Here is a 25,327-nt window from a genome sequence, read left to right as displayed (position 1 = left end):
ATGTATCAAAGTAATTCTGTTGGGTTTTTTTTTTAAATTCTAATTTTGATTTATTTTCACAAAATTTGCATAGCTAACATTGGTTCAATAAATTTATACATTCATTTACTATTATATGCAGAGATTAAGGCATGTTATAGTGCATGCCTTGAAGTTCAACCTTCTAATCAGCGAAGTATTTGTCTATATAGTGCCTATCTGAAGCCTATCTTATTCGTAAGTACACAATAAATTGGGAAAAAATCTGTTTCATACAAGGCCACTCGACCATTTTGGCAAATTAAAAAACTTGCTTTTGACGACGATGGAATTCTCACCACCCTGTCACTAGCTACACAGTCATTGAGAACAGAAATGGGATACAGTGGGTTGACATAAATCTAAAAGGATCATAAATTAAGATATACACACTTAAAGCACAAAGATTGCAATGAACTCTTGAATAAAAATAACTGCCATAAGTGAAGAAATATTCATTACAAAGCACAGAAAAAATTCACAATATTTTGGAAACCCACTCAACCCCTGCCCGGGGTTGAACTCACAACCAGTGGAACCAAACCTCCTAGCAGCATGTGACCATAAAGCTTAACCACTTGCCATCTAGGCAAGTCAAAAACTTTCTGTGATAATAGAATTTTCCCCAAAATTAATCTAGAAAAATCCTTAAAATGTAATGCAAAGCTAAGTGACTTTGATAATGTTTAACGTTCAGAGGGTGTTTTTTTTTGGCTGGAATATCTTCTCCAACTTTACAAGGGAGACATACAGGTAGTAAAACTTTAAATTTCTGAAGATAGTTTTGCTGGCACTGCCTGTCACATAGCTTGTTGTTAATGAAGTCTAAACAAAATGCAGATTATGAATTTTTTCTGCAATCCTTGCTACCTTCATCACCCAATAAAACAACAAAGAAAGCATTTTATTGTCTAAATAAAGCATGTTTACCCTAATAGGAGGAAAGTAAAATTTATTTTTCCCCTAATAAAAAAAAAATCAACATGTAGACTGTTGACATAAGCAGTTTCAAATTTTTTTCATTCTTGATCTGTTGACTGACATGGTCAACAGTCAAAGAACTGTGGACCACTATCTAACTATTGACTGATTGTCCGGATTCTCAATCCAGGCCTGCAACATCATGCCTTTTCCGTTAATTTCATGTTTAACAATTGGTCACAGCTAAACAAAAAGTGTTTTGTCACAAGATACTGACAATTTCAGGAATATTTGGGCAGAGAGAAAATCCTTTTACTAGTATTCAATAAATGAACGTGTAATATGTTGGTAAATCAACATTTTTTCTGGGTAATTAATTACATTTCAACATCAGGAAAATGAAGTTGTACAACAAAACACACTGGGTCAAAGTAGTACAACAGTTTTGTTCGACCCTCATATGGATCTATTGCCCTTAGCCTACGGCTTCAGGTAACACATATTGATTCTTGGGGACAAACAAAACAGCTGTTGTTCTCAAAGCCAGTCAATAACTGTAGACTGTTATTAGATATGTACATCTTTAGGAGGAGTCATATTTACTGAGATATAAGTATACTTTTAAGAGGCAAGTCAAATTTACCAACACAAGCAAGTATACTTCTAGGGAAAAGCTCGTAAGAAGATGGGTGACTTTGTCGAGCCGAGAACCCACAGAGGGACGAATATCAACGTTATTAAATTGAAACTCTCTAGAAAAAGAAAAATTTGCATTCTAGTTAAAACAATCAATCCATAGTTTCCAAAAATGCTTTTTCGATGAGCCCATTTCAAAGGAACATTGAAAAAATCCTACTTAAAATCACCTATACGCGAAAAACGCACAAAATAACAGTAAATTTGACTTTTCCAAGCAGATTTTCATATGGAGTGTGACAAGTCTCCAATGTAAACTAAGTAAAATATGTTAGTACATGTTCAGGTGTAATATGTTTTGTATATTAAAGTATGGAGACTTGACCCACTCTATGAAAAAACTTACTTCTTGTGTGTAACTTTTGTCGTATTATCAATAAAATTTCTCTGTCCACGACAGGTGACTTTAGATAGCTTGAAATTCGGAAACTCTTCATGGGATGGATAGCCGAGGTGGTATAGCGGCAGTCTCAATGAAGTTTTGGACAAGCCCAGATTGCATATCTGTGGTTCAAATACCAGTTTTTCCTACCTATTTTTTTTCTCTTATTAATGAATAGACTTCCAATAATTATTTGTCTCTGGCATTTTATGCTAAGTTTATGCAGTCTTAATGACGATCACAAGTAATTGATTCCAACATGCAGCTAGTGAATAATTGTAAACAAGTATGGGGCCTCCTGTGAAGTATGGATGTTGTTTATGTAAACGACACGTTAAAGGAAATTTAAAGAGAACAGTTTCAACAATGCTTAAGAAGTTACTTGAGGAAATCATGACAAAAACTAAATATGCAACCAACTGGTGCAGATTGTCTAAAAGACCCAGTGAACCACAGTTCTGTACAAAAACAAAAGCAAATCAAGTGTCTGTTTCTATCCCATTTGTATTTGCTGGGAAATCTAACAGCAAATGTGCTTTCTGTAACTGTAAAACTGGCCTCAGAGTTGTACCAAAAGAGGTGAGAACTGATGCCTTTATCATATTCGATATATTAGTACCAATAGGTTGTAAAAGCTGTTCAAAAACATTTGTTAGGGGAAAACGGAATCCAAATCAAAGCAATAATACTGCACCATACAGAAAACGCTATTCCACATTTGATTTACACCACAAAACATGTGAGGTTTCTCATTCACATCAGTTAATATATCACTAATCAATGGAAATGCGGAGAACATACTGTTGGATGTTGTGAGCATATATGTAATGTCATTTGGTACCTTAGGTACTCCAGGTATCAGTGTAATTATATGTGTGTTAAAGCCCGCTTAATGTCTGATATACATGATGCTGCCTGTGAAACAAATTCTGATGATGATTTGGATTAAATATCATTCTTTGAAGTATGATCTATATATTTCTTTTGAATTCTAAATATTTTGGACAGCGTTTTAGTACGGTACTGTATCTATTGTAACTACGGGTACCATCAATGCGGATTTTAAACTCCCAATTCGCGACCAATGCCCAATCATGAATAGGCTTATTGTTCTCCAAGTTCACCCATCTTCTTTACTGATATGAGCACTTATCCTTAGGAGGAAAGTAAAATTCAGTTCTTGTTAAGCATATATATGTCATTAGGAGAAAAGTAAGGAGTTACAGTTAAAAGCCTTTAGGACAAAAATAAAATTTACTAGTATAAACATCTATACTTTCAGGAGGAAATCAAGATTGACTGTCTTAAGCATGTATACCTTTAGGAGGAAAAATAAAATTTACTGATGTAAATAAGCATGTATACTTTTAGGAGGAAATTAAGATTTACTGTTATAAACATTGGTATACCTTTAGGAGGAAAGCAAGCTTTGCTGAGATCTGCGTGCATACCTTTAGGAGGAAAGTAAGATTTATATAGGTATACATACATGTAGAAAGAAATCAGATTTACTGTAATTTATATATATATACTGTATATGCATACATACCTTTAGGAGGAAAATCAGATTTACCGAGATGCTGTAGATTCCTCGTTTTACGAGAGTACTTAATTCCGTGACATAGCTGTTTTAGAACATAAAATTGCGAGCTATTTGTATTTCATGCAATCAGTTTTGTTTTCAACAGCTAGAACCTAAACTCAACTCTGACCCAGATGACAAATAATTTACAACATTTATTTGAATTAATTTTCTTTGTTAAAGTTCAGTCTTTATCAATCTGCTGTATCTGATTCAGGTTTCCCATGAGAACAACCATACTGTTGAAATTATCACAATTACTAAAAGATGAAACATGGCAACCCTATTGAAAACAATGGGTGGTTTTTTTTCACACAGGAAAATTTATTACTTATAACTCCTTCAAATTTTCAAAAAAAATGTACAGAAGTATATAGAAAGGAAATTTGAAATTTAACCCCCCCCCCCCCCCCCCCCCCCCCACCACCACCATTTCTATCCAACAAAAGAAAACCTATACAAAATATGCCGAAGAACTCGAAGATAAAATGAACATATATATCACTGAACATTAAAAAATCGTTTCCGCTCGAAATTTTTCCACCAGACAAAATTAAATGAAAGTACAGTACAGGACTCTCCATTATGAAACCACCCCATGCTGCTGAGTTACAAAAGCAACTGACGAGATTTCCGACATTGGACATTGAATGGTATCAAGTGACAGTCATCATCGTGAATTGTGAAACGATCACTGCGTGTATAATGGTGCGGTTTGGACAAGCTAATTTCACGATACTTTTTAAAACAAGTTTGTACTTTATATAATTCCCCGTTAAACTATTACTCAGATTAAGCATAGTTACAAAATGTCAATATTACTTGTTTATACATGGCCTGGTCATTATCTTAACCTTTATTGGAAATGGAACACAGTTATCACCCTTGTTTTGCCATCTCAACTAAGTCTAATTGAATATTATTTTTTTAAAAATGAATAATCAGCATGATATAAATGAGTGTAATGAATCTGCGTATTACAATTCCATATACAGCACATTTGCAAAACAATTTTAGAATCTGTGAGGGTAGTTTCTCGTGATTTTACGCTTTAGGAATCTACAGCATCTACACAATCCACGAGGAAAGTAAAATTCACTGAGATATTTATACATACTTCTAGAAAATAAGTTTCACTGAGATATTTATACATACCTTAAGGAAAACAAAGACTTACTGTCTAGATATATCTATAAGCACTTTCAGAGAGAAATTAAGATTCACTGATACCTATACATACCTTAACGAGAGCAAGATTCCCTGAGGTATCTATAAATACTTTAAAAAGGTAAGACATATACCAAGATATCTACACATACCTTTAGGAGGAAAGTAGGATTTACTCTCGGCTTTGTGGGGCCAGTCCACGACCAGGGCCCCGAATCTCCGGAACGCAGCCGTGATCTCCTCTACAATTGACAATTTCAAAATAAATTCCTTTATACATTGCACATGACCGTCTTAAAGACACATAAAACGTACATCGGGAGTTATTTTACTTACTTTCATCAATGAAGAGTTCAGACAAATATTTAAGAAAAGAATCCAAAATTTGACTCCCAATTTCAAAATAAATCATGCCTTTAAAAAGTTTTTGATACAGTGTACAAGGTAATATAATTTCTCAATAGCTTGCCCTTGTTTAAAAGTGATGTAAAGGTTTTACTAATACGAAGCCCACAGGTTTTAATGGTCACCTGTACAAGACAACATAATTTCTCAATAGCTTGCCCTTGTTTAAAGTGATGCAAAGGTTTTACTAATAAGAGGCCCACAGGCCTTAATGGTCACCTGTAGAAGGGAATATAATTTCTCAATAGCTTGCCCTTGTTTAAAAGTGATGCAAAGGTTTTACTAATAAGAGGCTCATAGACCTTAATGGTCACCCGAGTATCCACAGAAAAGTATTCAGTCTTTGATTTGGCAAAAATGTCGATCTTACTTAGCTGCATAATGTACTTTATACAATAATAACATGACTTAAGGTATTCAATGTATAATGACCATATCTCATATCTAATAAATGGATGGTGGAATATTTGTAATTATGGTATCATTTTGAAGGGTCCTTCAAATAAAAATAATCCACCATAGGAATTTTCAAAATTTTGTTTACTGCCTGATTTATTTCACCTAGAATTTAACATTGAAGTATATGAAAAAGGCAGGTTTTAATACAATATTCTAAAAACAAATTATATTTTCATAATTATCTCTTGGTAGAAAGTTACATACATACTTTCTTTTTATGAAAATATTAAATAAAATTAATCATTGACCATACACATTTTTAGAAAATTAGATTTTTCTTATTTTTACAAAGGGCAGACAACTCTTCCAAAAAGTCTTAAGTGCAAAAAGGTCAGCTTCTAATCATTTACCAGTCATGTGAATTTCATCTGCTTCACTTTCATCATTATTTAATAATAAATTTTTATGTTGATCTAAATCCTTCAAAATTGTTCATTATCCTTTCATTATTCATGGAATACCTTAATACACAGACTGCAAACATTGTAAGAATTCATCTGAAAGGTTGGTTTATCGGAATATGTAGAGAAAAGCCGATCTTTCCCCATAAAAATGTAATGGCCCTAGAAATAAAAACTTCGAATTTCCTAAACCAGACCTTGACCTTGGCTAGATGATCTTGTTTTGGGTTACTTAAGATGTACAAAGTTATGACCTGGACAAATCTGTGTAATGCGTAACACACAGGTGACACCATTTTAGCATGCAGTGCTATTTGTCCATTATATAAGGTTACTAAAGCAATCCCACATAAATCCATATTAAGTCGACTCTGAAAGAACTTACAGACAGATGGACATTGATGATTTCTGTCTATATACCCATTCAAATTATGTTGGGGGAATGGAAGGGGGGGGGGATAAAAATGCATCATATCAAAGTATTAAACTCCTTATCACCGCTTGTGTTTATACACGTACAAAGCTTGACTAATGAAATATTTATCCTCAACGACAGGTACCCAGAGACTAGAATGCACCGATTCATGCAGAACTTTACACACTAGTGCTACTACATTTTGAAATATTCAATGTAACAATTGCCCCCTGACAAAATCTTTTAGATTACCTGGTAATTTAAGAAATAATCTTGATAAATTCTATTGTTCATTTTTGAATATAAATGTATATATTACTTCAATATCTCTATCCCAAGTTTTTAAAAACAAGAGGCTTTTGTTAATTTAGTGTGATGGAGGCCTTCTGAATCTTCTGAATAATTCTAAATGGTCTGCCATTTCATGCATTCACTTGATCATCTCCAGAAGAAAACCTTGATTCTATCAATAATTAACCTGGTGTGACTCGAGCTGAAGTCAATGTTCCGACAAACTCCGACTAATATGCATCAATGCTTGTAACATTGTTAGTTTGTACACAATACAATATGTACAATAAAAATATACCCAATATTGTTAGTTTGTACACAATGCAATGCAATGACAACATACCTCCTAGCAATCACGTAAATCTAGTATGTATATATACCTACATCAAATCAAAATCGGACGAAAACAAGACCAAATATTTTACTTCACTGTATGATAGCATAAATCATAGAGGAAATATGACATCATGATCAATGATAATGTAGCAGTGCAAGACAAACAAGTATCACATAATCACCAGTATGAGACTGACAGACAGTCAGGTGAGATTTCACTTTTTCACATTATCACCAGTATGAGACTGACAGACAGTCAGGTAAGATTTCACTTTTTCACATTACCACCAGGATGAGACTGACAGACAGTCAGGTGAGATTTCACTTTTTCACATTATCACCAGTATGAGACTGACAGACAGTCAGGTGAGATTTCACTTTTTCACATTACCACCAGTATGAGACTGACAGACAGTCAGGTAAGATTTCACTTTTTCACATTACCACCAGTATGAGACTGACAGACAGTCAGGTGAGATTTCACTTTTTCACATTATCACCAGTATGAGACTGACTGACAGTCAGGTGAGATTTCACTTTTTCACATTATCACCAGTATGAGACTGACTGACAGTCAGGTGAGATTTCACTTTTTCACATTACCACCAGTATGAGACTGACAGACAGTCAGGTGAGATTTCACTTTTTCACATTACCACCAGTATGAGACTGACAGACAGTCAGGTGAGATTTCACTTTTTCATATTACCACCAGTATGAGACTGACAGACAGTCAGGTGAGATTTCACTTTTTCACATTACCACCAGTATGAGACTGACAGACAGTCAGGTGAGATTTCACTTTTTCACATTACCACCAGTATGAGACTGACAGACAGTCAGGTGAGATTTCACTTTTTCACATTACCACCAGTATGAGACTGACAGACAGTCAGGTGAGATTTCACTTTTTCACATTATCACCAGTATGAGACTGACAGACAGTCAGGTGAGATTTCACTTTTTCACATTATCACCAGTATGAGACTGACTGACAGTCAGGTAAGATTTCACTTTTTCACATTATCACCAGTATGAGACTGACTGACAGTCAGGTGAGATTTCACTTTTTCACATTATCACCAGTATGAGACTGACTGACAGTCAGGTGAGATTTCACTTTTTCACATTATCACCAGTGTGAAACCAACTTTACCCATATGAGACAGTCATAAATTTTCTATGATTTACGTTACACAATGAAATAAAATATTCTGCATTGTTTTCTTTAAATTTCACTTTAGTAAAGCTTTCTGGTGGACAACCTTGGTTTTTTTTTTTAGTTTACACTTACAGTACTTCGAGTACACTCTTTCTGGCTGTCTAATTAGTTTTTGCACTTAAGTTCAAATGAGGATTTTGATAATTTAGAATTTTTGCAAAGCTCCCGAATTTATACACTGAACTGTAGGTAAAATGTGAGAAAAATAATCCTTCATTATTTTATGGGATAGGAAAATTCCACCTCTGGAATAAGACTTGGACTCAGCAAAGCTTCATCTTAGACTGCGAATCTTGTCCCCTCGATGGAATTTCCCTATCCCACACTCGTACTAATGAAGGATTCTATTCTTTTTACATTATCACCAGTGACAGACCAACATTATTCATGCGATGTGAGATTTTATATATGTTTCAATATTTTATTTTCCTTTAATTTCATTGAATTGTTGATTTAAATTTTCAACAAAAGAGGCTAATAAATCCAATCAATACTTTTGAGTTGCGACTGATACCGACTGGAACTCATTCTACCCCAACTAGTAAACACAAGTTTACAAGAATGCTGGACCTCTGAAAACCAATTTTAAGCCTTTATTTTTCAAAATATATGATGAAATTACTGGGCCTCTGCTGCATTGAAAGGACTCGCATAGACCTTTTGCCCATGGGTCCTTTAGACCAATGACTAAGCTTTTTGTCCCAAATTGCGTCCCTTTGGTGGAATTTCCCAACCTCACACTCCTACTAATGGAGGATTCTATTAATCTCACATGGTTGATGTCAGTCTTGCTCTAGATAAGGCCAGTTCAACTTAATCAGTAGATTATCATCCAGGGTCACCAAAAACTATGGGGTGGGTGGGAGGATTTTATTTTTTAATTTTTATTTTCTGAGAAAAATATTAATGACAAACAAGTTTTTGTCAACAGAAGTTCATCATTTAATGCCAGATGGATATCAATCTTTGCTTATTTCACAGACGAATTCCAGGTTAAGCTTTAATTTCAAACACATAAAGATACCAAACTTCTTCAAGATATGAAGAATATTTATCCCTTCCTTTCATTTACGCCAGTCAAAATGCAAGAAATTAAGAAAACCATATATCTACTTTCTTCACGTGGTTTTTCACCTTGCTATACCGGAAGTGTAAACAAGAAGTGTAAATACTGGAGTCGGACAGGAAGATTTTCTGGAAATCGCAAGTTTCGCAAACTAAATTTTTTTTCGGGCGGACCGATTTTTGAGGGGCCTGTGGGGATGATAATCTATCAAATAAGTTGAATTGGCCTAATATGCGAGAAATAGTCATCTCATTCTTTCTCGACTCCAAGTACAGTTATCTCTCATCTCCTTAATTCCAAACACAGGGTTCTCCTCCATCTCCTGGGGTAACATACCTTCATCGATGTCAGGAGGGAGACCCCCCACAAACACCTTCCTGGAGAAGCGTTCAATCCTCTCCCCTTGGGACCCAGGTGAACCTCGGGGACCACACCCAAGGACTGCCAGACTGGGGTCCAGGGCTTCCTCATCAAGATCCCCAAAGCCAAATGATGGTTTCACTGCAAAAATAGAAATCACAGAATAAATTAAATTTTACAAAGCTGTGCTTGCAAAGAAAGAGGAACTGCAATAGCACAGATCAGGATTCTGGGCCTGTTGGAGAGGTGTTTTATGAGCTTCTTGGTTAACAACATTACTGATATGGCCCACTTTCTCTCCACTTGCAGGTCTTCATACTCTGATGGCACCAAGGATTTTTCCATACTTTAGAGGAGACACTGGTCAGTAACAGTACTACACATCTCCAGTCAGAATTCAAGTTTAGGCCCTCTAAACTAGCCCTGTCATCTTAGTCACTTGCACTCAGGTAATCAACTGAACCACATGACCTCTGACCTCTCTGGTAATCAACTTAGCCACCTGACCCCAGGTTATCTTGTTACTGATACATGTGGTCAATTACATCAAATCAGGAAATTCGCCAGCTTCTACCTCTGTGGGTCACATTCAAGGCAGCAATGTGAGACAGTATCAGTGTCACTCATTGTAATAAAACTCTGTTATCAGATTGCCAGATGGTAGAATATTTACTTTTACTGGTGCAATAACATCATCTACTATCAAAGTCATTTAAGGAATGATAATAATTCATACGATATAAAGTGAAGTTGGGGTAGTTTATGCATTATGAACCAGGAAGTGGTGAGGTTTATAAGAGACTAAACTGTCCAAACTTACTTTGTATCATATAAAATGAGTAGAAATTAATTTCATTCCTTATAACTTGATTTAGTGAAAGGCTTTTGATGTTAATGATGATAAATAAAAACCATGCATGATACTATGATACAAATATATTGTGTAAATGTCACTGAAAACTACTGGATGTCACCGAAAACTACTGAATGTCACTGAAAACTACTGAATGTCACTGAAAACTGCTGGATCCTGATCTAAACAAGGTGCATTTGTGTTTAACACTGATGCCCCCATATGAAAGGTCTTGTCACAAGAAATACACTGTGACAATTGAAATCCTTATCACTAATGATTCAAAAGTGATAGCCTGAGTCACCTCGCTCACCTGAGTCACCTCGCTCTCCTGAGTCACCTCGCTCACCTGAGTCACCTCGCTCACCTGAGTCTCCTCGCTCACCTGAGTCACCTCGCTCACCTGAGTCACCTCACTCACCTGAGTCACCTCACTCACCTGAGTCACCTTGGCCCATGGATATCTAAAGATTTTCCATATATATATTCACATGTAAAACTTTGATCCCTATTGTGGCCCCAACTTACCCCCAGGTAGGGCTGCAACAGGTGTCCATATTAACCGAAAACCGCAGGTGGAGTTGTTTTGGAACCGTGACAGCCCTACCCCCAGGGGCCATGATTTTTACAAACTAGAATCTGCACTATGTCAGAAATTTTTAAGATTTCAACATGTTCAAGTAAATCTAAACTTCTTTGGCCCAATGGTTCTTGAGAAGATTTTAAAAAAAAATCTTCTCTATATATTAGTATGTAAAACTTTGATCCCCTATTGTGGCCCCATCCTACCCCCAGGGGTCATTATCTTTACAAACTTGAATCTGCACTATGTCAGGAAGCTTTCATGTAAATTAAAGCTCCTCTGGCCCAGTGGTTCTTGAGAAGAAGATTTTTGAATAACCCCATCTTATTTTTGCATTTTTGTGATTATCTACCCTTTGAAGGGGGCATGGCCCTTCATTTGAACAAACTTGAAAGTCCTTCACCCAAGGATGCTTTCAGCTAAGTTTGGTTGAAATTGGCCCAGTGGTTCTGGAGAAGATGAAAATGTGAAAAGTTAATGTCACCGCCGCCAGACAACTACAGGTGGGACAATCCATTGGTGCAACGATGCATCGTGATATTCATCTTGGCAATATACGGATCGATACGCATGTCTATTAAATGACGCTACCCGTTATAGCGTTTTCCAAAAATATCCAAATGTTACAAGTTGGGTATTTTTAGTCTGTCTAACAGAAAATGAAAGTAGAACAACAAAAAAAGATGGTGGACTACATGGCATCAACAAAACCGACTGGAAGCAAGTTGGGGTTATGCGAGAGGTTTGGCTTGCCAGTCTACAAAAGGGAAAACGTTGCAAGAAACATCAATAAGACAAGTTATTTGCAAGATGTTTGGAGCATTGTGATATTTATTTTATTCTACTCAAGTAGCTAACAGAACCGAGTGATATCTTTTCTGTTTTGTTTTGAAGTGAATAAATTTGAAAATCCCTTTTTTCTACTTTTTATTGATATGCAAAGTATCGCGATATGTATCATATCGTGTGTCAATTATCGTGATACATATATATCGGATCTGCTAGAAAGGGTATTGTCCCACCCCTACAGACAACGGCCAAATTTTGATCAGAAAAGCTCACTTGAGCCTTCGGCTCAGGTGAGCTAAAATTAGGTTAAGTCGGGACACCAGAATCACAATTATTCTTTTATGCCAATTGAACGCTCTTTGTAAACTTACGCTAAAATCTATCACTGGGTAATATATCCTTCATATCATATTTCAGCTGTGTAAGTAGTCTAGATATGCTATGTATTTGGTAGAGTAAAGTTTCAACACAGATTGGTGGATCCAGAAATCTCCAAATGAAGAATTGAGATGTCCAAAATCGTTGAATTTCGTGAAGAATCAATATATATAAATATATATATATGTATATATGTATTTCTTGCTAGAATGAAGTTAAGGGATATATGCATACTTTAACTTGCGCAAGAAACGTCCCATGAAATCGGCTAGACATGCAGGTTTGATGCTCACTTGAGTTGCCAGCCCTGACAAACATGCAGGTTTGATGCTCACTTGAGTTGCCAGCCCCGACAAACATGCAGGTTTGATGCTCACTTGAGTTGCCAGCCCTGACAAAACCTTGCAAGCTCTGACATTGCAATTGTTTGGGTTTTTTTTTTTAATTTATTCTTTAATTTTGATGCAGAATTATTTCATATATATTTGATTCTCCCTAAAACTCCTGTCTTTTGGGATTTAAAAAATGTGGCAATGTAACAAATTTGGTGATGAATAGAATGTACAGCATAAATCTCTATTACATTAATTTGCCATTCAATTGTTTAACTCATTATTGATAAATGCATATTCATGAAATAGGTAAAATATTTCTTTCAATGTAATAAAATGCATCTGCTATTGAAATAAAATCCACCACTATTACGATTCACATGAAACACTTCTTTCGACTATTTCATTTAATATCACAACAGTATTTACATAATGTCTTGTGAATGAGAGCGACTTCTTGAGCTCCTCATTATTCCTCCAATTTTCACAGTAGTCGGTACTGTTTCCAAGCATATTTTGCACAACCAAATGAATAATGCACACATTCCATTGTTTCATCTCAAATTCAAAGCACCTCGACATAACCGAGTTTCTTACATGTATGTACAGAAAACAACACTAACTCGGCGCGAACCACTTTACCACAGTTGAATCACGAAATAAAGTAAACGCGAATAGAAGTTGGTTTACAGTAGCTCCACTATTAGTAAACCTATTGATGGCAGTTCACCAGTGAACTAAGGCGACTACAAATTGACTTTCATTGATCCCACACTTTTGCAGTATCTTGAGACATCCGACACCTTAATACGGACATTAGTTTTAAAAACAGGGTGGCGGATGGCAGTACCACCAAGAGGGAGATTCAATGTTCCCGAGAAAACATGGCAGTATAGTGAAAACAGTGGCGATACACGAGTATACATGCTAGTTAGATGCACATCATACACATCATCACAGATATATATTTACATTTTAAACTCCCGAGAATTTTTCTCACATTTGGTGCCCTGATTTATTTTCCCCCCTTCATTTGAGGGCAACCTGGCTGGCAGCCTGAAAAAGCTTGAAAGTGTGAAGTATTACCTCCTCACACATTTTCTTATCCTTGTCCAAATATCATTTGTTACTTTGGACAGAAGTTTTAGAAAACAACATTTTGGGAATCAAAATAACAAAAACCAACAAACAACCTTTCAGTGGGTCAGCGTGATCCCCAGAATTTCTCATGATGTCCAGAAGCTGATTCTCAAAGTTGCTAAATCTCATACTGTCATATGAATTGCTTCTGTCCTACAAAACACAAGAAAGTCTATTGACTGAAGTCATAAAATGATTTGTAAAACTACAAAAATACAGAATACTTACAGGGATTTTTTTTAAGGATCTGTAGGGGGCCGAAATAAGGCCCCATTCCCAATGCTGAAATGCAGGTATTTTCCCCAATTTTTGCTTTGAAATTCCCAAACAATGAAAACAAATCAAGCAGAGTAGCCTAATTGTTCATAAATCTTCTTCACAGACCCACAGATTACAATTTTTAAGTAAGCCAAATTTTTTGGCCTCTGCTTATTTGAATGAGGTAAGCTATGACCAAATTGAAAGTCGGAAGGAGCCCAATTATACATTAAAGCACTCTGAATTGGGTTTTCCCCTATTTCTTTGTATGAAACATTTTCCCCAATTTCAAGCAAATGTCGCTATTTTTCCCAATTGGAGAGGCCCTGGGCCTTGAAATGAAGACCTTAAAAAACCTGACTTAATTTTATGTGGAAGGCAAGCTTCTGTTGATTTTCTTTCTTTGCACGTCATCATCTGTCACATTTTTTTTATTTTGATTGAAGTACCTTAATCATGTTATGATGTACATAATGATTTCTATGTGGGAACAAGCTACCGATGATTTTTTTTTCTTCATCATGATGTTGATGTTGTGCTGTGCAAAGCAAAGTACATCCCCTCACAACATGGCATATATTGTATTTGATTAGAGATAACATATTCCTGCAAGTCGATTGGAAATGAAATCAGAACAAAAGGAATACGAAAATTTCCATTTGAGAGGCCGTAGTCTTTTACACTTGACCTTGCAAAACCATTAGACACCAAGATAACAATCTAGCCAGTGTCAATGAAACCTAAAATGACTGAAAGTTTTATAAATGACAAAGAGTTTTATACACACACATCTTGTACAGAGGGCAGAATGAACGAACACACACACACACACACAAACGACTGCATGACAATATAATATTCACTACACACGTACTGCCAATATTACTGGCTGTCATCAGATGTCGGTTATAAAACTGTATATACCATTAGAAAACTGAAATAATAACTGCTAATTGTAGTGACACTCATTTACAATTACAATGAACAGTGTAGTTAAATAGTGCGCATGGAACACGTACACTATGATAGGTGAACAGCATTCCCAGCACTAACATCCTACCACTTGTTTTGTTTATAAAATCTGGTGTGCATTAGGGTTATTAATAGCCAGCACATTTTTCATATTTGATGGAATAAATAAGCAACAAAACAGATGACTAAATTTGTTGGCAAACTTTTGCTCGTTTATCTAGGGGTCAGACCAGTGTGTACCCTACAAAAATAATGCCCCGGTTGCTAGAGTGAAATTTATGGGTAATCATAAACCTTACAATTACGTAACAAGGCACAATGTTTTAACCAATAACCTAGCAAGAAGACAGTTTATTTATACATGTATATATATATATATATATTAATATATATATATATATTAATTTCTCTCCCAAACCCATATTCCTGAATGCATCTACTTATATTATCCCTGGAATTATGATGGAGAAGGGGGAAAGGGTACCTGACTAACAGTTTTGTTATCATTCAGAGTTAAGAGGACTGATTTCATGTCCTCAAGCTCAGAGTCCTTATGAATATTTCATCAATAATTTACAAGGCATGGTGACGGTCATTTACCAACAGATGTGAGAGGTACACAGTACCACTCGGCAAAATCATTGATTTAGTCCAGGTCACATAACACTAAAATTATACAAAACTTGGTACAAATTTTCTTTTGTTGTTGATTTTGACTGAAAAAATACCGGCCCTTACAACCAGTGCAGAGAGCTTTCCCCTCTCCAATCAGGCTCTTATCAGTTTCCACATGTCACACTCAATTAACGACACACATGTAACAATTATAGACCTGCTCTGCACACCCATAAGGTACCAACCTAATGTCTAGACCTAAGTTAACTATCTGCACACTACATTAACAACATATGGGGGAGGGGGGGGGGGGCAAACTTTGTCCTCAGGGAGGGTATATACCTCTTTAAACTATATACATCGGGGACCTAAAGATCTTCTATATATCCAAACCTACAGTATATTACTCTAGTGCTCAATTAACTCTGTCCATACCATCGGCTATTTATGAGGTACAAATACACCATGCATGTACAGCTACTGGTATTATCCGAAAGGGTAACATATGTTATCTGTGTAAATGTGAACAAAACAATGGCCGGGTTCACATCTAGCTGTACCATGTACCACTTCACCAATAAATTACCAGCCTGCCCTTAGATGATTATCATGAACTCTCGTGCTCTTAATTGCATTAAAGGAAACAAGGGTTACATCATGTATATATTGATTTTCAGCCTTTTGCTTGCATGGACCAGTTAAACAGCTACAGTTTTAACAGGGACCTGAATTTGGAGTCTTTCTCTAGATCTACCATCCATAATTATTGATCATGATCTGTCAGAGCCACATCTGTCACAATCAAAATCAAATACCTTAAGCTTAATCCTCTGTAGATAGAAGACAAATGCTTGCAATAGGGTATCAATAGTCAATTGATTAGCATAAAAAAAAACAGAAGCATGTATACATCTGTTCTGCAACATATTGATTGTGGCAGTGTAATATTCAAACAAGATTCTGAGGTACGAAATCAATAGAGGACAACGACCCACGCACGATTCATTCACAACCTCAATGTCACATATTGCTCAACATTTTACCAAATTGCTAGCATTACCAGAAAATTGATTGTTGGAATGCAGAATATGCAGTACATCCGAAGCAGGCACCAGGTGCAATATTTGAATGGTGAATCTTCATGCGTTAAATTCACCTCTGGAGCCAGATAGGGCGTATTCATATATTGGATCTGTATCAGATCTGTTGTATCACCTTGTGTTAGGGCTGCAGTAATAATACTTTATACAGGATCTTGTTTTGCAGAGTGCTCAACACAGATATGATTTGTAAGATAATTTTTTCCCCTGTTTATTTAAGAGAAAATATCAGCACATAAATCACTACTTTTCCACTTTTTTCTTTCTTTCTTTTTTAAAGTCTCTAGGAAAATACATTAATGGCTTTGGGTGAATAAAGAAATCAATAAATGATTGATTATAAAATTCATATCCAGTTTCATATTACTGAGAGTATCTTACCCATATTGAGACGACACAATAGCAACCTGAATGCAGCTAGGCTTTTTTAATCACATCAGCTCAATGATATGTACATCAATATGCCCCATTAAAGGTCCACTTTACCAAGGATGGGAATCAATGCCCCCGACCTCCCTTAGACAAATCACTAAACATAGCACAAATTTAAGTTATTTAACTGCACTAAATGAGAAAAAATGGTGTTTACAACTATATAGTCTGTGGTTACATGTACATGTAATAAATTATGAAATAATTGAAGATTTTTGACAAGAACAGACTAGGGATAATGTACGTACCACAAATTTCTCTTAATATCATTTTCCTCCCAAATTATCTTGCGTATCTCTCACGACTTACCTGGTATGAGAGCATAGATTCCCTGTGTGTGTCATCCAAACTGCCCATATCTAACCCAGGTTTTATCATGGCAGCCTGGTGCATTTGTCCGGGAAACGAAGTGCTCCGACGAAACCGTGAGGGAGCAATGAGGGGTGCGGTGTTGGTAATCTGTTGTTGGTATGACACAGGCGACTTCTTCATCTGAAATGATGCTGCAGTGAGCGAGGAGGGGAAGTTTGGCACAGATCGCCTCTGGTGCTGGGTTGAGTGAACACCCCCCCATGTCTGTCCCTGGGACCACTGAGGGGCATTGCTCCAGTTTGGGTATCCCTTAGAATTGTTGTTGATCAGTATCCCTGGCTGTTGTTGGCGTGCAGGGAAGTTGTGATGCCCAGTGATGGCCCTTCTGTGTGCGGGAGGGGGCTGTTGAGCCATGTTGAGACCCATATGGGTCGCTATTCCTGCACTGTACATGTTGTTGTGAACCGCTGGAAACTGGGACAACGTTAGAGTCCCGTTCAGTGAGTGGTATGCGGGTATCACAGCTTCCTCTGGGGGCTGGTTTGTCCATAAACTTGAAGGAGAATTCATTGATGACACAACAGCTGTTGACGAAATAGACTCCATAACGTTACCGTGCGCTAGTGTAGAACTGACAGAAGTCAATAAATCGGCTTTCTTCTCCTCTGATAAACTATTTGCGTCAGATTTGTTTCTGATTTCCGAACCATGTACATTTCCGTTTTCTGCCACGACATGTGTGAGTTGCTGAAGCTGAGATGTGGATTTCTCCTGTATGTTTTCATCTTGCATTGTACGCGGATCAGAGGGAAAAAATGGCTTACTTTGTAAAACGTTCTTTGAATTAACCGACGAAAATCCTCTGATGTTAGTGGCCACTGCAACTCCGTAATCCCCCATCAATAAAATAACGTAAATATGGTTGGAAGGGGGAGTTACAATGCTCCTCGTCCGCCACGTCTGCTCCTGATGGATCGGATTTGCTCTTCTGCGTATTTTGGCCCACTGCCCTTCATTTCCGCTTTGTAATTAGGTTTCTAATCCCCGAAAGATCAGAAACAAAAAGCTATTACTGGATATATTTGTGCATTTTATGTAAACATATGAATGAAAAACTCTATTATTATTCAAGAAGTTTATATTTAGAGCATTTATAAGAAGAAAAGACCCTGAGATACCTCAAAACGTAAAATGACAGATGATGATCTAGAAACAAACTAATATGCATAATCATAAGGAGGCGGAACTTGTATTGTAACATACCGTTATATCGAAATATAATTTGCATGAACTTTATTCCCCTCCTGTATATTGATTCGCCGCGATATTATTTCACTTTTTTTCATTAAGGCGAAGTGCATTTCAAAACTAAGAATAACTTTACAGGTCCCCCCAAAATGAATTTAGGCTTTTAGAAATATAATTATGTAATAAATTATGATATAGGCCTAGAGCTAGAAATGAATTTTAATTTGGCAATTTGATATATTTTGAACAGCGAATTTCTTAACTTATATCTACTCTAAATATGCAGAAACGTGACAAGTGCTATTGGTACTAGAAATTTAGATTTTTATACAAAACGTTTCTTACTTTTCCTATTCAGAACTTGATTGCTTAATATTACTGGCATTCATAATCCATTCTTTTCGTGTTTGCGTTGCCCGTTACTGAAATAATCTTGGATTAGTTAGGTTAGCTAGTGATTAATTAATTTGTAGTTAGTTAAGTTAGTGATTAGTTAAGTAAGAGATTAGTCAAGTGAATGCTTAGGTTCGTGACACGAATGATTGGGACAACTTATAGTATAAAATACTAACCCTAACCCATTCATCTTGAAAAAGCCAAATGAATTTAGGTCTAATCAAAGCCGTATTCAGAAAGGAAAATGACACATGGCCATTACATATGATGATAGCGCAATATCTTTTTTTTAAAGCTAGATTACAGCAAAACTTGAAAATGGTTAGTTTCTTTCTTTCCTTTTTAAAAAAAAAAAAAAAATAGGGGCCTAATGTTCATTTACTGCAGAATTTAACAGTCACATCTCAACAACAACAAAAAATAAATAAATAAATAATTTTTTTTAAAAAATAGTGGTCCTGATAATGCATGTGTGGGTGACTGGGATAAGTTCATTGATTCGTATTAAAGAGCCTATCTAGAGCCGGGGCTGTAAATGGTTAATCCGGTGCGAACCTGTAAAGCCAGAGTGAATCCGATGCTGGATCTGTAAACAGTCAATCCGGTAACGAACCTGTTAAACAGTCAGTCCGGTAACGAACCTGTTAAACGGTCAATCCGGTAACGAACCTGTTAAACAGTCAATCCGGTAACGAACCTGTTAGACAGTCAATCTGGTAACGAACCTGTTAAGCAGTCAATCCGGTAGTGGACCTGTTAGACAGTCAATCTGGTAACGAACCTGTTAGACAGTCGATCCGGTAACGAACCTGTTAAGCAGTCAATCCGGTAACGAACCTGTTAGACAGTCAATCTGGTAACGAACCTGTTAAACAGTCAATCTGGTAACGAACCTGTTAAGCAGTCAATCTGGTAACGAACCTGTTAAGCAGTCAATCCGGTAACGAACCTGTTAAACAGTCAATCTGGTAACGAACCTGTTAGACAGTCGATCCGGTAATGGACCTGTTAAACACTCTATCCAGTAACGAACCTGTTAAACGGTCAATCCGGTAATGGACCTGTTAACGGACCTGTAGACAGTCAATCTGGTAACAGACCTTAAGATAGTCAATCCGGTGCGGATTCTGCAATTTAAGTATTGGTGGAGGTCTAGACTGCGCACGAGAGTCTGCAAACGATGCTAATTAATGATTTTAATAAGGCCTCGTTGTCTTGGCAGTGCTGAATGAAAACGTAAGCTGCAAAAACAGGAAATGGATTGTCAGGATCAGAAATAATTTATTCTGAAGGATGTTTGACATAAATCAACAATCGCATGACTGTAAGAAAATTATGAACCTGCAGAATTCCAACCTCATTTACAGACATGTTTATAGAGACAGTGGAATCGGTGTTCTTTGTTTTCTAGGCAAGCCATTCACAATTTTAAAACAAATATTGTATATAATTTTAGAGAAATTGTAAGATAGACTTCAGTCTTTGATGAACAGGTCAGCTACACGTGATTGGAGGCGTGAGTGAGACGACTCTCCAAAGTTATTTGCGCAGTTCAAGAACATATTGCTTCAACATTTGGTTGGAAAGTTGTACAACTTTTTAAGATCACAGCATTTTGCTGTTTTGTAATTAATAATCGATATATAACTAAGTAGAGTAGGTCTAATTAGTAGTTTATTTCCATAACGATGGGCCCGCTAGGGAAATATTGACAACGTCATCTATAGAATGTAAAAACAAGATGCATGTAAATATTTTGCGTCAACATGTATCTAGAAAGCATATGGTTAACATTTTTGTTAAAATAGGAAATGTGCAGACTCCGTTTCAGGTAAAGGCAGGAAGCTGTAACCGGACGAACGTAAAACACCGCAAAATAAAGAGGAAACACCCAGCTTGTAATTCCCACAAAGGGTTTAAAGTGCTGTATTTCTAATTAGGCCGACATTTCCTAATTTTAGATGTACAACCATTCTCAAATTATTTTAGAAGAAGAGAGGGGAGAAAATGAAATTGTTGGATCCCCCTTCCCTGAAACTTTAGGGGGGGGGGGGGTTTTGATTGTGAATGCTTGTTTGATACAATATATCAAAACTGTTTCCATCTTACAAAATATACACGTTATTACCGAACAAAACATTGTTGTTCGAGTCAAAGGACCCCACATTTAAACCTTTTAAATTCTTATTTCATTTTTATTTCTACCCCCTCCTTCAATGGAACTTTTTTTTTTTTTTGTATTCGTAAATTCAAAATGAATCAAATGCTGGTTTTAATTAATGTATATGTAAAATATCCGTGGTGTGCAGTTAACGTGTCACGATAATGTATGTATGTATACATCAAAGGAAAATAAGCAAACAAACAAGCCAACTAAAGTATCATGAACAGGTGCCCCACATGTTCCTTAAATATTGATCGGTACCTAGTTATACTGTGAGATGTATTTCGTATCTGAGTAGGCGTTACATGTACACACATATTCAAATTGACTGCGTTGTATGCATTTATAAATTAGAAACATTTTCAAGAGCATTGTATTCAGTGGCGGATTTAAGGGGGGCACAACCGGTGCGCCCCCCGCCCCCCCCCCCCCCCCTAAAATTTTCAAATTTAAGGTAAATCGTTGTCTTTTGTTTAGAATAATGTAAACGATAAAAGAAGCAAGAATTTCTTCCACTCTCAAAGAAATAAATGACAAAATCTTTTGATTTATTGAATTACTTTGTTTGGGAGAACTTGCATTTTTGACAAAGACTCTTCAAATTTGCGTCATCTTATTTAAAATTTCATCCTATTAAAAATGACAGAAAATAGTAAGAAAGTAAAAAAAAGTAAAAGAAAAAAACCCTCAAAATAAGTTCCTTTTAAAAATCACCTTCACTGGATATTATAATAATAACTTTTAAAAAGGTCTTATTTTGAGGTGTTTTTTATTTTTATTATTTAGGTAGGAAAGACATTGTTGACATGCTTTAGATAGAGAGATTTTCAACACAAAAATAATTATCAACTCGTGTAGGGTATTGGGGGGGGGGGGGTGAGGTCCTGAACCCAAGCACCTATGTGATTTAAAGGTTATCTCTTTAACTTGGATATATATCTCTTCACCTTTAGATATATCTCGTACCTGTAAAGGAAATAGTCAAACTTGACAACGGACCCGAGCTTCAATACCATGGATACGGCGGAAACCGAGCTTCAATACCATGGATACGGCGGAAACCGAGGAGTCGTACATGTACATATCTTGACAGGGACTCAAACGCCACGGTTTAAGATGTATGAATTTGGTCCTACATATTTTGTTGGAATGGGAGACTTTCTTATTTCGTTTTATTTTGTTTTATAGAAGATAACTTTTAAAAATGAACTATATAGTTCTCAATTTAGGACATCCCCTCCCGACAAGTATACAACTTGACAAGGAAAAGTAATTCAAGGTTACAGATTTTGCCGTAAGATGCCTGGAACGTTCCCGATATACTGCGATAAAGAAACCCAACAAGATTAAAAATATGCTATACTGCCTGGAATATTGCATGTACCATGGAATGCCAAACATTGCAATATTTGATCGTTTCATTTGTATTGCATAACTTTCCAATTGTAATGTATAATTTTTCATTTGTATTCTATATTTTTTCACTTGATTTCTATATTTTTCATTTGTATTGTATTTTCATTTGTATTGTATTTTCATTTGCATTGTATTTTTCATTTGCATTGTATAATTTTTCATTTGTAATGTATAATTTTTATTTGCATTGTATAATTTTTCATTTGTATTGTATATTTTTCATTTGTATTGTATAATTTTTTATTTGTAATGTATAATTTTTATTTGCATTGTATAATTTTTCATTTGTATTGTATATTTTTCATTTGTATTGTTTCCATTTGTATTGTGTCGGAGGAATTGTTTATTTTGGTTTGTTACAAGAATTTCATTGCTTTAAATCATGCATGGTTCGATTGTGAAGCCATAGGATATATCTTTTCAATAACTACAGTTTACCTACATATATACCGCGGCATTCACTGAACTTTCCCTAGCTTGTTTAACTAGTCTTGCAAGGAAAAAGGGATCATGTGGTTTCAAAAAGCATCCGGAATATCTTGCATGTTTTCAACATGATACAGACTAAAACTCGACCAATGGAATCCTTCAAAACAGATCATAATAAACAACCCACCAGACACAATACAAATGAAAAAGTTTATAATACGAATATAAAATATACAATACAAATGAAAAGTTATACAATGTTTATGATAATTATACAATACAAATTGAAAATTATACAATACAAATTGAAAATTATACAATACAAATGAAAAGATATACAATACAAATGAAAAATATAGATGTACAATACAAAGGCTAATGGAAAATTATACAACACAAATGAAAAAATTAAATATTGCAACGTATGACACGCCATACGATGGTGAGAAATCTGCCACTATTTTGGGGCCGCCCGATTGCATTTTTAAAATATTGCATATTTCAATATTCTGGAGAATATCATGGTTATTGGGCAATTGAATTTTTAATGATTTCGGGTTTGAATTTGAACCTGAAAAAGATAGGTGCATCGTACATCAACCGTGTTTACGAACTCTCTCTCACTTTCAAATTTTATAATTGTTTTCATTCCGCTCTCTTTGCCTACTCTCTTATTTCACTCAGTGCCTACGGGTGGGGAAGGAGTCTAAAAACAAAGTATTTGGTGTGTATGCATGTACATTTATTGCCTCGGTTCCGACAAGGGAACAGCGTTGAGGAAAGTGGAGGAAAATTATTTGGTTAGAGTTCAAGCACATGATTTCATCAATGCAGTTTCCAAGAGTGCAGTCACTATAACTCCGGATAGCAAATAACTGGTTCTTCTTAACCAGGTCCCCCGTATGAAGGATTGGATGTTCTTCGCTACAGGAAACATGCGTGCATACTCTGCTTCCACATCGAATCCTGCCGCTTTCCACAGTTAATGGTACATGTACAGGCGAAAACCTGGAGGAATGATCAGAGAGGCGGAATCCACGCGCTGGCAAGTTACAAAGGGATCATAAAGTGAAATCTAGCCAATGCGCGCCTGTGGACCACAGGCACCTGACTTTTGGACCCACGCTTCCTTTGATCCACCACCCACTTTTTAATTGCAAAACACATTCATTAAGAATTCCCGAAGATTGGTGGATTCTATATATCTATTGTGTCTATAATATGATATAATATATAAAGTGTATAAGTAGAAGGGGTCCTCACTTTGAACGGAATTTTCGAGGTAGATCACAGGTGCTTGAGGACAAAACATACCCCACTCTCACCCCCGAGAATGTTGACAACCCCCCCCCCTCCCCCCGGGCCTCTTGTGAAGTGTTTGGTCAATCATTCGTTTATGACATATTTTTCAGAGTTGTAGCAAAGAATGGACCAACATATGTCATAAACAAATAACTGATTTAAAAACGTCATAGGAGGCCAAGGAGCAACATTCTCGGGTGGGTGGGTTGGGGTATGTCGTATCCTGTTCTGGAGCACCTGTGAGGTAGATATCCACAGATTCATACAGGTCATATTCAACCCAGTAAATCTATGTACTGAGAGAGAGAGAGAGAGAGAGAGAGATTAGAAATATCAAAAAGTAGTGAAGGGCAATATTTATGACAATTATCTGACTGTTTTAAACCGGATATTCTAGGTCAATACCATACGTGTTTGTTTTGTCTCTTCAAAGGTCTAAAATTGTTTGTAGTGGGTTCGTCATACAACGATATTGGACAGATCCTTTCTCATTTTTGAGATTTTACAAGTGTGTGTCCGCATTTTGTACAAAAACAGAACAGACCTCGAATATGGCTGCGTAACAAATTTTACAAAGTGTACGAAAAATGTGTTCGGGGGGGGGGGGGGATATACACATCGAAATCGTCTAAAATTTATCAGATTTCGGGGGCTTCGCTCCCTGGGCCCCCACCAAGGCATTGTCCTGGACCCATTGGAGGCCATAAGGCGGCCCCCAAACCCTGGCTACGCCCCTGCATATAAATGCTGAAGGGCGGTATTGTGATACGTATAACTAAGTATATATCTTATTGTTACATATAAATGCTGATGGCCTGTACTGCCCAAAGTTGTAGAATAAACTATATACATTGTGTATTGTAAAACGGGTAATTTGGGATCGCTGA

At 36.2% G+C, this 25,327-nt stretch overlaps 1 protein-coding gene across 2 annotated transcripts in view; it reads right to left on the bottom strand.

Annotated features, from left to right (window-relative positions):
* The window catches only part of LOC125657828 (cytoplasmic polyadenylation element-binding protein 2-like), a 39,892-nt gene extending 20,418 nt beyond the window's left edge, over window positions 1-19,474 (bottom strand). The window contains exons 1-5 of one of the 2 annotated variants that reach the window (XM_048888628.2): window positions 17,483-19,474; window positions 13,850-13,949; window positions 9,698-9,862; window positions 4,919-5,008; window positions 3,427-3,468 (exon numbers count right to left, since the gene is read on the bottom strand). In XM_048888628.2, the coding sequence (XP_048744585.2) occupies window positions 3,427-3,468; window positions 4,919-5,008; window positions 9,698-9,862; window positions 13,850-13,949; window positions 17,483-18,385 (1,300 nt within the window). In that variant the 5' untranslated portion in view covers window positions 18,386-19,474. The remainder of the gene's footprint in view (window positions 1-3,426; window positions 3,469-4,918; window positions 5,009-9,697; window positions 9,863-13,849; window positions 13,950-17,482) is intronic. The other variant, XM_048888629.2, reaches the window with a different exon arrangement.
* Between the last annotated feature and the right edge of the window lie 5,853 nt (window positions 19,475-25,327).

Source organism: Ostrea edulis, chromosome 9 (assembly GCF_947568905.1).
Source record: "Ostrea edulis chromosome 9, xbOstEdul1.1, whole genome shotgun sequence".
In the NCBI taxonomy this organism is placed as follows: Eukaryota; Metazoa; Mollusca; class Bivalvia; order Ostreida; family Ostreidae; genus Ostrea; species Ostrea edulis.
This window is presented reverse-complemented; position numbering and strand designations above follow the sequence as displayed.